At 38.6% G+C, this 14097-nt stretch overlaps 1 protein-coding gene across 12 annotated transcripts in view; it reads left to right on the plus strand.

Moving 5' to 3' along the window:
* Positions 1 to 14097, plus strand: part of DYM (dymeclin) — a 402507-nt gene that overhangs the window by 185406 nt on the left and 203004 nt on the right. For all 12 annotated transcript variants that reach the window (XM_077975471.1, XM_077975473.1, XM_028837927.2 and 9 more), the window contains 2 exons: positions 10025 to 10138; positions 11835 to 11929. In XM_077975471.1, coding sequence (XP_077831597.1) covers positions 10025 to 10138; positions 11835 to 11929 — 209 coding nt within the window. The remainder of the gene's footprint in view (positions 1 to 10024; positions 10139 to 11834; positions 11930 to 14097) is intronic.

The following is a 14097-nucleotide window of genomic DNA, read 5'->3' on the forward strand; positions in this document are numbered from 1 at the left end:
AGATGACATTTCAAATTCAAATATTGAAACACTTGTTCTTTTTCTCTAGAATCTGACTTTCTTGTTGATCTCCATTTATTTTGGTCCCTTCCCTTTTCATATGTAATATAGAAAAGAGTAAGTTCAAATGTTTTACCAAGTTTCTCTACATGGAATCATTAGTGTGAACCTACTTGCCTATGAAATATATACTGTTATCTCATTTTGATTTGAATTTGCATTTCTTAATACCCAATGATATGGAGAATTTATTTTTAATGTGCTTTTTATGTGCATATATATTTTTTTGCTATTTTTTAAACTATCTTTTTTATTTTGAAATGATTGTAGATTCACATGCAGTTTTAAGAAAAATAAGAGAGACCTCATGTACCCTTAACAGTTTTCCCCAATGGCAACTATAGTTGTAAAACTGTAGTTCAGTATCACAGCCAAGATATTTGATATTTTTGTTTGTTTGTTTGTTTGAGACATAGTCTCGCTTTGTCTCCCGGGCTGGAGTGCAGTGGCAGGATCTCAGCTCACTGCAACCTCCACCTCCTGGGTTCAAGCGATTCTCATGCCTCAGCCTCCCGAGTAGCTGGGATTACAGGCACACGCCATCATGCCTGGCTAATTTTTGTATTTTTTATTAGAGACAGGGATGTTTCACCATGTTGGCCAGGCTGGTCTTGAACTCCTGACCTCAAGTGATCCAGCTGCCTCAGCCTCTGAAAGTGCTAGGATTACAGGTGTGAGCCACCACGCCCAGCCTGACATTGATACACTTTAAGGTATAGAACATTTCTGTCACCTCAGCATTATATACCTCATCTTGCTCTTGAATAGCCATACCCCCTTTTAAAAACTTGGCTAATCTTATTATTGAGATGTAAGAATTATTTATTCTGGATCATTTGCTTTTTTATATTCTAGTTTGTTAATGTAGTAAATTATACTGATTATTGAGAATTATACTGATTGTTGAATATTAAATCAACTTTGCATCCTGGAGTAAACTGTGCTTGGACATGACATGTTTTGAAATGTATTTTCATATACAGTCTGGTTAAGTTTTGAGCTTTGTGTTTTCTGAGGAATTTGTACATTTCTTTTAAGGTAATGAATCTATTACAATAAAATTGTTCATAATATACTCTTATTACCTCTTCTTTTTTTTAAAAAAAGTTACCTTTTAATGTCTATACTAGCCAGAGAGATTACCCCTCAGTCTTCATGCTGATGTGTCTATTCTCTTCTTTATCTTTCTAACTTTTTTAAAAAGTTAAAAAAAACTTTAAAGAACTAACTTTGATTCTATTGATTTTTTTCCTCCGTTTTTTGTTTTCTATTTTAATTATTTATGCTCTTTATTATTTCTTTTCTACTGCTTACTTGAGCCTCAATTTGCTTTTTTTTTTTTCTTCCAACGTTTCTTAAGGTAGAAGCTTAGACCTTTGATTTTATATTCTTCTGCTTTTCCACTGTAAGCAAAATGTATGAAAATGGTTTTCAGACTTTGGACAATAGGCAGCACAGGAGAGTAATGCTAGAAATAAAAAAATGTATTTAACAGTAATTATTTTTAAGAATTTGAAAATACATTAAAGTCAAACTTTATCACTGCCACCTAAGATGTGAATACCTTAGCTTAAGACAAATTATTATACTGTTTTAGTGTAAACGATCATACTCATTCATTTACTAGAAATTAGAACTATTAACATTGGGTGAACATCATTTTCAGAAAATTTTCTTCTTTTTATTTAAGTTGAGACAGGGTCTCACTCTTGCCCCCCATGCTAGAGTGCGGTGCTGCAATCACTGTTCACTGTAGCCTCGACTTTCTGGGCTCAGGTGATCCTCCTACCTCAGCCTCCTGAGTAGCTGGGACTGCAGGTGCATGCCACCATGCCCAGCAAATTTTTGTTTCTGTGGAGATGGGTTTCGCCATGTTGCCCAGGCTGATCTCTAACTCCTGGGCTCAAATGATTTGCCTATCTCAGCCTCTCAAAGTTTTGTGATTACAGGCGTGAGCCACCACACCAGACCTTCATTATACAATATATTTTTAAATATTCGTATATGGTGAAGAAAAGAGATTTTGGAAAGATAAGATGTTAGAATCATTGTTTAGTTATTTTAAATCCATGTTGCAGCTGTAGAGAGAATCAGTGTATTTCTTAATGAGAAACATGAGAACATTATTAATTCCACACTTCTTTTCATCTCTTTCTTCCAATTTTTTGTTAGTTTAATTATTTAATTTTGTAAAAATTTTTTTTGAGACAGTCTCACTCTATTGCCCAGGCCAGAGTGCAGTGGTGCAATTTTGGGTCACTGCAACCGCCGCTTCACAGGTTTACGCATTTCTCGTGCCTCAGCCTCCTAAGTAGCTGGGATTACAGGCAAGTGCCACCACTCCTGGCTAATTATTTTTTTAGATTATTCAAAACTTACAACATTTCCATTCTGTTTTGTAACTCAAATTGCCAAAATTGCCTAATACTGATTTTATTGAATGTGTTGTCTACCATCAACCCTTTTACCATAGTTTAGTTTCTGTGTTCCTGAGTTCTTTGTTTTTATTCATCTTCTATATGTCTGGCTTTTGTTTGCAATTATTTTCTTCACAGAATATTTCTGTGGCATATTTTATTCACCTTCTCATGTTTGAAAATGTCTGAAGGTTTTCATTTTCTCTCCCACACGTCTTTCCACTATTTAGTTGGAAGAAGAAACAAATAAATAAACCTACCAAACTTGTTTCTCTCTCTAGATTTGGGGATTTTCATCAGAATTTTCAGGATTTTGTCAGTTTTTCCAAGGGACTGCTACAAGGTAAGGCAGGATTCAGTCAGGCATGTTCTTCTTGACCCTGCTCTAGGGTTTTCTCCCTTATCATCCGACATGGACCCCAGTACACCTAAGACTGTGTGCTTCGGCTCATAGAAGCATTGTTTTTTTACCACATGTTAACATGGGACAGCCTGTAATTTACAGCATATATATTGTTTTTTTTCTTTTTATTTTGAGATTGAGTCTCGCTCTGTCACCCAGGTTGGAGTGCAGTGGCATGATCTGGGCTCACTGCAAGCTCCGCCTCCTGGATTCACACCATTCTCCCACCTCAGCCTCCCAAGTAGCTGGGACTACAGGTGCCCGCCACCACGCCTGGCTAATTTTTTGTATTTTTTTAGTAGAGACGGGGTTTCACCATGTTAGCCAGGATGGTCTCGATCTCCTGACCTCGTGATCTGCCTGCCTCGGCCTCCCAAAGTGCTGGGATTACAGGAGTGAGCCACCATGCCCAGCCTGCACATATATTGTTTGGTGAGATTGTTTAAGGACTGTATATACTTTGTTCACTCCCACATAGGCCTAGGATTAGTATATTTGGTACTACTGATTCATTAAGCATTTAATGAGCATATACCGCCTCTCATACCTGTGGTAACGGTTAAATGAATTTTAACTGTCACTTTTTTAGTATAGCTCCTAGTTTTAACTTGCCAGATAAGTCACGTGCTTTTATTCTCTTCTCTAGATTATAGAGGTGTGGTAGACTTTGAGGATATTAAGTTTGGGCTCTAGTCTATTTGTTCAATGCACTGCTCTTCTAAGGCAAAACTTTAAAATTGTGATTTCACAATTTCTACCTATTTCCATGCCTAGAGATATGACACATTTATTCCTTTTGGTATTTTTTCTCTTTTCTAGCCCTCTTCTTGTCAAGCATGGACTTGCTTATACCTAACACAAAGTATTCGATAGAAAAATGGGCAAAATAATAGAAAAACAGAGTAGAGACCCTGAACAGTAATCATCGTTCAACCTGATGCTTCATCAGGATTGTGCCAATTAAAGCAACTGAAATATTCTGTGCCTGTCAGAGTAGCAAAAACAACAAAATCTGATATATCAAGAGTTGGTGATGTTTTTGTTACTATGGGGTTGATGAAAGAAAAAAGAATTGGTGAGGATATAGAGAAAAGGGACTCTCATATGCTGGTAGTGGTAGTACAAATTGGTAGAACCACTTTAGAGAGGAATTTGTCCTCTCAAATTCCTCAAATTATATACAGAAATAAATACTACACCTCTCAGAAATTCCATTTCAAGGTTATGTTTTAGGAAGAGCTTCATAGATCACGAGAACATATTTGAAAGAATTTTCATTGTAGTATTGGGAGAGCAGATAATATAAATGAAATATTATAAAGCAGCTAGAATGAATACATAGAGCTACATGTATTGATAATAATAAAACTCAAAAAAAAAAAAAGCCCATCCAATTTTGGGATAGTGGCTGCCTCTAGGGAGGCAGGTTATCAGTGTAGAACAATGAGGAGGCTTCAGGTACTTTAGAAGCAAGAATACTAACATTTGATAAATCTAGGTGATGGATACAGTGGTGGTCTCTATAGCAGGCTAATCAATCAAGCTTTCTATCCTCATGGAAGTCTTCTATGACTGCACTGTGCAGTATGCTCACACTTGAAATGTAGCTAGTATGGCTGAGGAATCGATTTTACTTTTATTAAATTTTAATTTAAATATCCACTTGTGGCTAGTGCCACTATGTTGGACAGTGCTGCTCTGTGCTTTTTAGTGTGTTAACACAGTTAATGGTAACTATACTTTTTTTTTTTTTTTTGTGATGGAGTCTAGCTCTGTTGCCCACATTAGAGTGCAGTGGCGCGATCTCGGCTCACTGCAACCTCTACCTCCCAGGTTCAAGCAGTTCTCTGCCTCAGCCTCCCAAGTAGCTGGGATTACAGGCACGTGCCACCAAGCCTGGCTAATTTTTTTATTTTTGGTAGAGACAGGATTTCACCATCTTGGCCAGGCTGGTCTTGAACTCCTGACCTCGTGATCCACCCACCTCAACCTCCCAAAGTGCTAGGATTACAGGTGTGAGCCACCACGCCCGGCCTATACATTTATTTTTAAAAGAAGATATTTAATGATTTGGCAATTCTGCTTCCTAGCAAATTCTCACAGATGTACTTATGAAGTCATGTGCAGGTATTTTTGCTTTCAAAATCTGTGTGATTCCTGAACTTAGGTAAAAGTCCGGATAGTAAGAATATGGAGAGTAAGTAATTCTTTCTTTTTTTCTGACTTTCATATAGTAAGATTTAGGATAGTGATCTGAATTGTAACATTGTTTTAAATAGGAAAACAACTGTAAATAACCTAAATTTCCATTAATAGAGGAATGGATTTTTTTAAAAAATGTGACTTTCTAGTATAGTACTCTAGAGTGGTTACAAGGAATGAAGTAGACTTAGATATAGAGGTGACATTCAAATGATTTAGCTAGTGTGGATGGCACCAACACCAGCCAGTAAGAATGGATGTGGACTATAGTCCTTTGTTCTCTGCTGTATATTACCTGGGGGAGTGGCTTGCAACAACAGCTATTTACTAACTAGTATTGAGTATTCCATTTTAAAAAAAGAACTAGTACTATGAGATAGGCATACCTGGTGAATATTCTTCTTATATGTGTCAATATAGGAGAGTTACAGAAACATACTGAGTGAAAAAAGTAAGATGCAAACAAACCAGATGTGTGTCAGTTTCTTAGAGCTACTGTAACTGACCACCACAGTTACTGAGTACTGCTGATATAAATGAAAGATACTTGGTATGTTCCAGAGTTGTCTGAGTACCACAGCTAGGTGACTCCTAACAACAGAAATGTATTGTCTTCTGTAGCCTGAAAGTCCAAAGTCAAGGTGTCAGTGGGGCCATGCTCTCTCTGAAGGCTCTAGGGGAAGACCCTTTCTGGTGTCATCCTAGCTTCTGGTGATCACAGGCAATACTTGGCTTGCCAGCTACATCACTCCTGTCTCTGCTGCTGTCATCACATCCTTCTCTCAGGAGGTATCTGTCTCTGTGTCTGTCTTCCTCATCTTAAAATCACCAGCAGTCATACTGCCCTAGAGTCCACATTAATCTAATGCAGTCTCATCTTGATTATATTTTCAAAGACTCTCTGTCCATATAAGGTCACATTCACAGGTTTTGAATGACATAGATTTGGGGAAACACCATTCATTCTAATACATTATGTATGATACTATTTATGTGTACTAGAAAACACACAAAGGAATGCTGGTTTTGATTTTTTACATATATATGTATACACATATATGTATATATGCAGATAAAGTAATTGAAATGGTCTAGAGGATACATACTAAACTCAAGATAGTGTTTGTTCCTTCATAGGGGAATAAAATGAGATTTATATATTAAAAAATATTAACAGTTGCTTTGGGAGGCTGAGGTGGGTGGATCACGAGGTCAAGAGATTGAGACCATCCTGGCTAACACAGTGAAACCCCGTCTCTACTAAAAATACAAAAATTAGCCGGGCGTGGTGGCGGGCACCTGTAGTCCCAGCTACTCAGGAGGCTGAGGCAGGAGAATGGCGTGAACCCAGGAGGCGGAGCTTGCAGTGAGCCAAGATTGCACCACTGCACTCCAGTCTGGGCAACAGAGCAAGACTCCATCTCAAAAAAAAAAAAAAAAAAAAAATTAACAGTTGGTAATGTGAAATGTGGGCGTATAGATGTCAATTTTTTTTGTACTTTCCTATACATATTTAATTTTTTAAAACAGTTGATATTATGTGATGTTATTGTGTAATACTCTATCATATATAACTTATGGAATTTATTTTTGAGAAAGAGTCTTGCTCTGTCGTCCAGGCTGGAGTGCAGTCACTGCAACCTCTGCCTCCCTAGTTCAAGCGACTCTCCTGCCTCAGCCTACCAAGCAGCTGGGATTACAGGCGCACACCACCTCGCCTGGCTAATTTTTAGTAGAGACAGGGTTTCACCATGTTGGTCAGGCTGGTCTCAAATTACTGACCTCAGGTGATCCATCCACCTTGGCCTTCCAAAGTGCTGGAATTACAGGCGTGAGCCACCGTGCCCAGCCAAACTTTTATATTTTTTACTTTTCAATTCTGAATAATATTTAACCACCATGTAGTGAGTATTTGTTATGTGCCAGCCTCTGAGTGGAGAATGCAGTCAGGGTGGGCTTGTTTGTAATGGGGGATGCTGGGTGATGTGGGGCCAGAGTGTTGAATGAGTGAAAATATGTGTGGGGAATGCACCTGTATATAGTTGTACTTTCAAACATATTGACATGAAATTGAGTGTGGTATTCCTTTGTGTTTTTATTCTTTTTATCTGTTTCTGTTCTCCCTATACTTGCTAGAGAATGATCTATTTTAATCCCCTTTTAGAAAAACTAAGGTACAACCATATTATTTAGACTTAATTCTGTTTTCCTGATGTCATGGATGACTGTTGTGTTTGTTCTTGTTTGTGTTCCATATTCTCCTTCTCTTGAATTCTCCTGGATTTGTCCTGCTGTTACTACGGTGAGAAGGGGCAGCTAAATACTTACATGTGTTGTGGTGGTTTTTTTTTTTTCTTCCCGATATGGTACATGGGTGGTTCATGCTGAGTTTATTTTGCAACAGACTTACGTGGTAGTTTCTCAAGATGTAGAATTCTAGAATCATAATGTCTTCCCTCAAAAATCTTGAGACATTGTTCTGGTGTCCTTCAGATGTGTAGTGTTCAAAATGGGAACTCTAACGTTAGTCTCCTTCTCTTTCCATTGGTGATAACATGTTTCTTCTGTCTGGAAGCCAGTGGAACTTTCTCATATACTGCGAATTCATTAATCTTGCAAGAATGTTTTGATTGTTTTTCATGATTTTTTCTTGGAATGTTGGATGTTTTTCTTTTCCTCTCAAAGAAATTTTCTCATATTACTGATTGTTCTGTTTTTCTTCTAGTTTGTTTCTTCTGGAATTTTTAAGTGCCTATGACATCTGCACTTTTCTCTTATAGTATCTGTGGAGAACTTCTCAGTTTGGTCCTTCACATCACAAATTTAATTCTCTGTAGTGCTCACTCTGCTGTGCCCAGGCTGGAGTGCGGTGGTGACATCTTGGTTCACTGCAACCTCCACATCGCAGGTTCAGGCGATTCTTGTTCCTCCACCTCCAGAGTAGCTGGGACTGTAGGCATGCACTACCACACCCGGCTAATTTTTTGTATTCTTAGAGAGTCATCATTGGGCCAGGCTGGTCTCAAACTCCTGACCTTGGCCTCCCAAAGTGCTGGAATTACAGGCGTCAGACACTGCCCAGCTGCCATTTTAATCTTAAGCAACTTTTCTTTGTTCTGTGATTTTCTCTTTTCATAGCAGTCTCTTCTTATTTTATGGATGCAATATTTTGTCAAATCTCACTAAATATACTAATTAGAATTTTTTTAAAAAATTCCAGCTTCCTAAATCCTCTCTGTTTAATTAGAGGTCTCTTCTCTCTGCCTGTTCAGTTTCACAGTTTATTATTTATTTATTTACTTGATAAACTTTTTATTATGAACACTATGAAACTTAAACATAATTGGAGAAAATAGTAGCATGGATCTTCATGTAGTCATTATTAACACTCATGTTCTTATTTCATCTACCCACTTTACCCTCACCACCTTTTACATTTTGATTTCTATTTTTAAAAACAAATCTTCCATATAATTTCATGTGTAAATATTTTAGTATGTTCTTTCAATAAGTATGGACTTTAAAAAATGTATCATACCGGCCAGGTGAGGTGGCGCATGCCGGTAATCCCAGCACTTTGGGAGGCCGAGGCAGGCAGATCACGAGGTCAGGAGATCAAGACCATCCTGGCTAACACGGTGAAACCTCGTCTCTACTAAAAAAATACAAAAAATTAGCCAGGCGTGGTGGCGAGCACCTGTAGTCCCAGCTACTTGGGGAGGCTGAGGCGAGAGAATGGCGTGAACCCAGGAGGCAGAGCTTGCAGTGAGCCGAGATCGCGCCACTGCACTTCAGCCTGGGTGACAGAGTGAGACTCCATCTCAAAAAATAAATAAATAAATAAATAAAAATAAATAAATAAAAATGTACATTCAACAAAATCAACAATAATGTTTAAATTCTTCCTAACAATTTATTATCTCTAATTATCTTTAAAATGTCTTCTAGAGTTGATTTGTTTGAATCAGATTCCAACGTCTACTGCATTTAGTTATTAAGACTCACAAATCTATAGCACTCTCTCCCTATCCCAGCTTATTTTACCCCTTATTTGTTGAAGAAACTGGGTTATTTGTTTAGTAGGATTTCCTGCATTTGTCTTTAGCTGATTATGTATCATCATGGTATTTAATGTGTTCTGTCCTTTGTATTTTGTGTGCACTGGTTAATTAGAAGAGTCTTGAGTAGGTTCAGCATATCACTCTCTTAGGTTGAATGTCTTCACTTAGTGGTTTGGTTGTTCATCTGTACTTATAAACACAAGTCTAGACTAACTTGTTTTGCAAGGTTGTGGGATCCCCCTCTGCATTTGTGAGTGGTGGGGAGTCTGCTGGACTCTGTGGATGTGTGCCTCTTCTTAAGGGAGAGGGCAAGAATCAGCCCAGCAGTCTCTTCCTTTTTCGTGCATAGGTAAAGAATAATATGGCACAGTGACTTTCCTTGAGTCACGGAGAAAGGATGCAGGAGTAACCTTAATGGAAGAGAACATTAGGGAGTTCGAGTGCTCGGCTGAGCCCATTGGGGTTTTTTTATTGTCGTTTTTTCCCCCATTTACCTCTTTCTTTGGGGCAGCCCAGATTTGGCTGCTGTACTGCCCAGTGTTTGTACCTGTCTGTCTGCCTGCCTCTCTCTCTCTCTCTCTCTCTCTCTCTCTCTCTCATCTCCAGCTTACAAATCTGCAATGGAAATGTCTTAACTTAGAAAACAGTTCTTGCTTACTTCGGCCCGGAGGTGTGCACCAGAGCTGCCTACTCTCCATACATGGCAGAGCACTGGAGCATCTCTCCTTGAAGATCTGGAATCATTTGCATTCGTGGCCTCTCTCTGCTGCTTAACTCACCTTCAGAGCAAAGTCATGGTTTATCAAAAATTGTGGACATGGAGTAATCCTTTTGTCTGTAAAGCAATCATTTTTTACTTAAACTTTTCTTCCCCATTACAGATACTAAAAAATATTACTTGGTATTCAGAACGAGTTTTAACTGAAATCTCCTTGGGGAGTCTCCTGATCCTGGTCGTAATAAGAACCATTCAATACAACATGACTAGGACAAGAGTAAGTATTCCAGCTGCTGTTCTATCTTTTTTGCATACAGTACAATTAAGACGATAGTTTAAAGCAATCCCAATTTTTAGGGTGCTAAAATTCTCATGACATATGGTAGAAAATACAGGTCACTGTATAGTCACTGTATTACATGATCCTAATGTAACATAAGGTCTTAATATTTAATGGATTGTATGATTGGAGATATTTTACATGAAATAGAAAACGAGCAATGCAAAACATTTAGATAAAAGCTATTGTATGTCTTTATTTGGCCAGTAACACTGATTTGCCTTTTTTAATATCAGCAAATAACAAAGTACAAGAGGACAAGAAAATGAGCACAAGAAATGAGCACAAGAAAGTATGAATTAAATGAGAAAGAGAAATAGAAGAGAGAGAGTATTGCCGGGCGCGGTGGCTCACGCCTGTAATCCCAGCACTTTGGGAGGCCGAGACGGGCGGATCACGAGGTCAGGAGATCGAGACCATCCTGGCTAACACGGTGAAACCCCGTCTCTACTAAAAAATACAAAAAAAAAAAAAAAAAAAAAAAAACTAGCCGGGCGAGGCGGCGGGCACCTGTAGTCCCAGCTACTCGGGAGGCTGAGGCAGGAGAATGGCGTGAACCCGGGAGGCGGAGCTTGCAGTGAGTCGAGATCCGGCCACTGCACCCCAGCCTGGGTGACAGAGCGAGACTCCGTCTCAAAAAAAAAAAAAAAAAAAAAAAAGAAGAGAGAGAGTATTTTAAAGAGTAAAAGAAAAAGAGAAAAGAGAATATTTTAAAGAGTAAAAGAAAACTTTCTGCTGGATTGTATTCACAGTACCTGGGAGCAAATTACAGTTCTGGTTAATAGAAATATATTGTTAAAGAGAAGCAGTGTACAGAATTCATAGCTAAGAGAAATGGTATTTTATTTATTTATTTATTTATTTATTTATTTATTTATTTATTTTTGAGCTGTGATTGTGCCACTGCACTTCAGCCTAGGCTGCACTGGAGTGCAGTGGCACAATCATAACTCATTGTAACCTCCAACCCCTGGGCTTAAGTGATCCTCCTGCCTCAGCCTCCTGAAGAGCTAGGACCACAGGCATATGCCACCACACCTGGCTAATTTTTTTTTTTAATAGCCAAAGTCTCGCTATGTTGCCCAGACTGGTCTTGAATTGGTTTTGAACTCCTGTCCTGAGGTGATCCTCCTACTGTGGCCTCCCAAAGTGTTGGGATTATAGGCGTGAGCCCCTGCTCCCAGCCCATTTTCAGTTATTTTCCCCTGTGGGGCTGTTGCAGATACACATTCATGTTTTTATCTGAAACCCTAGGAGCCAGCTATGTTTTAGAAAGCAGAAGTTTTTGGATTTTAGAAAGATAATTATAGTTTATATACTCTACTGTATGTAACCATTAGGGCCTTAAGTAGCATGCTGTACTTAGACATTATATTTCTGTAGCAAAACATTTCAATATTCACCATGGAGGGAATAATGAAGACCATTAGAAACATCGTCATTTTTTGTGTTGTGAAAAAACTTTGAATTTTCCATGCTTTATGGATTTAGGAATTAGAAAAAAGAGATTGTGGATCTGAACTTTCTAAAATCAGTGACAACTGAGTTTACATTTGCTTCTATTAATAGTTAACCTTGGTTAAAATATGGAGAAGACTTGATTGTATGTTTTATACTTGCTGTTTCCTCACAGGACAAGTACCTTCACACGAACTGTTTGGCAGCTTTAGCAAATATGTCGGCACAGTTTCGTTCTCTCCATCAGTATGCTGCCCAGAGGATCATCAGGTAAATATGAACTTTAAAAGAAATACTGATTTGCTTCCAGTTGAGCTATTAAGATGGATACTATGGTGGTTCCATTTTAAATGTTACCTGTGAGGACTATCACATTTTTCTACTTAATTTTTATCACCTTCTTGTTTTGTTAAAAATACCTTGTTCTGTTTTGTTTTCTAACCTAACTTTTTGATCAAAGTTAATTTTATTTACGTTCAATCTTTTTAAAATGTAATTTTAAGTGTAATGTTAGTTTTTTAGAGGAGCAGGTATATTTCTTAGTAAGGTAAATTAAATATGAATGTATTTGATGAGCATTTTATAGAGCATCACAATATACTTTTAAGGATTTATCTGTGTGCATTTTAGAGAATTTTTATAGCAGTTCACCCGTGTATTAGTTTCCTATTGTTGCCATAACAAATTACCAAAAATTAGTGGCTGAAAGCACAAATTGGTCATTTTTAAATTCTCTAGTTTAGAACTCCACCGTGGGTCTCACTAGGCTAAAACTGAAACAGAGCTGCATTTCTGTCTGTAGGCTGTAAAGGAGAATCTGTTTCCATGCCTCTTCTAGTGGTTGGAGGCTGCCTGCATTCCTTGGCTCATGGCCCCTTCCTCTGTTATCAAAGCCAGCAACAGTAGATTGTTGAGTCCTTCTCATACCTCATCACTCTGACCTCTTCTTGTGGTTCCCTCTTCCACGCTGAGGACTCTCGTGATTTCCTGGACCCTTCCTGATCCAGGATTATCTTCCCATCTCAAAGCCAGAATCATAATCATAAGGTCCCTTTTGCCATGTAAGGTAACATTCATAAGTCCAGGGGATTAGGATGTGAACATTTTTGAGGGAGCCATTATTCTGTCAGCCAGAAACCCTTGTCTCTTCCCCACCCATTGCCAAAGACATGACTTTTTTTTTTCTTTTTTCTTTTTTTTTTTGATGGAGTCTCGCTCTGTCTTTTAGGCTGGAGTGCAGTGGTGCGATCTCAGCTCACTGCAAGTTCCATCTCCTGGGTTCACGTCATTCTCCTGCCTCAGCCTCCCGAGTAGCTAGGACTACAGGTGCCCGCCACCACACCTGGCTAATTTTTTTTTTTTTTTTTTTTTTTTTGTATTTTTAGTAGAGACGGGGTTTCACCATGTAAAGACATGACTTTTAAGGGTAGGAAAGCTAACTAACTAGTCATGAGTGAATATCATTGCAGGACTTTTTAATATATGGGGGTACTTTTTTGACTTCTTGTAGGATGTTCGATATTGTCCAAGTAGCTCTCAAATAGAAGCTCAGTGAAGTCATATTGTTTCCTTTAATTTTTACTTTTGGGGCAATGCAGGGTTTTTCTTCTTCTTCTTCTTCTTCTTTTTTTTTTTTTTTTTTCAGACAGGGTCTCACTCTATCACCCAGGCTGGAGTGCAGTGACGTGATCTCGGCTCGCTGCGACCTCCGCCTCCCAGGTTCAAGTGATTCTCCTGCCTCAGCCTCCTGAGTAGCTGGGATTACAGGCACACGACACCACGCCTGGCTAATTTTTGTATTTTTAGTAGAGACAGGGTTTCACCATGTTGGTCAGGCTGGTCTCAAACTGCTAACCTCGTGATCCGCCCACCTCAGACTCCCAAAGTGCTGGGATTACAGGCATGAGCCACTGCGCCTGGCCTTTTCTTGTTTTTTTAAGAGACAGGGTTTCACTCTTTCAAGCAGGCTGGAGTGCAATGGAGCAACCATAGCTCACGGAAAGCTCAAACTCCTGGGTTCAAGGGATCCTCCTGCCTCAGCCTGGTCATGTGGTTTTGACCATTCAGTTTTGTTTAGCAGTCATTGGTGGTGATCCCAACAGCGTATCACTTTTAAGCGCTGATCTCACATTCTGTTCATTGTTTAGGCATTGATTGACCTGGGCTCATTTTTAAGTTACTGAAAATTAAGTTGTCTGTTTATCTTCAGAATTTAGTAGAGGATATTTTGCATTGACTCACTATTTAATTTATGTCTAGTCTTAATACATTCCATTAGATTGTTTTTTGGGTTTGTACTTTAGAGATCATCTAGTTGGCTGACATTGGACTAATGTGAACTTCACTATTTAAAGTAAACATAGCAGTCTCCTCCTACCTTGGAGTTTTTCAGGTATTCTGAAGAGCCTTTAGTTTCCAGGAGTTAACCTTTGTCACCA

Source organism: Macaca mulatta, chromosome 18, assembly GCF_049350105.2.
Source record: "Macaca mulatta isolate MMU2019108-1 chromosome 18, T2T-MMU8v2.0, whole genome shotgun sequence".
NCBI lineage: Eukaryota > Metazoa > Chordata > Mammalia > Primates > Cercopithecidae > Macaca > Macaca mulatta.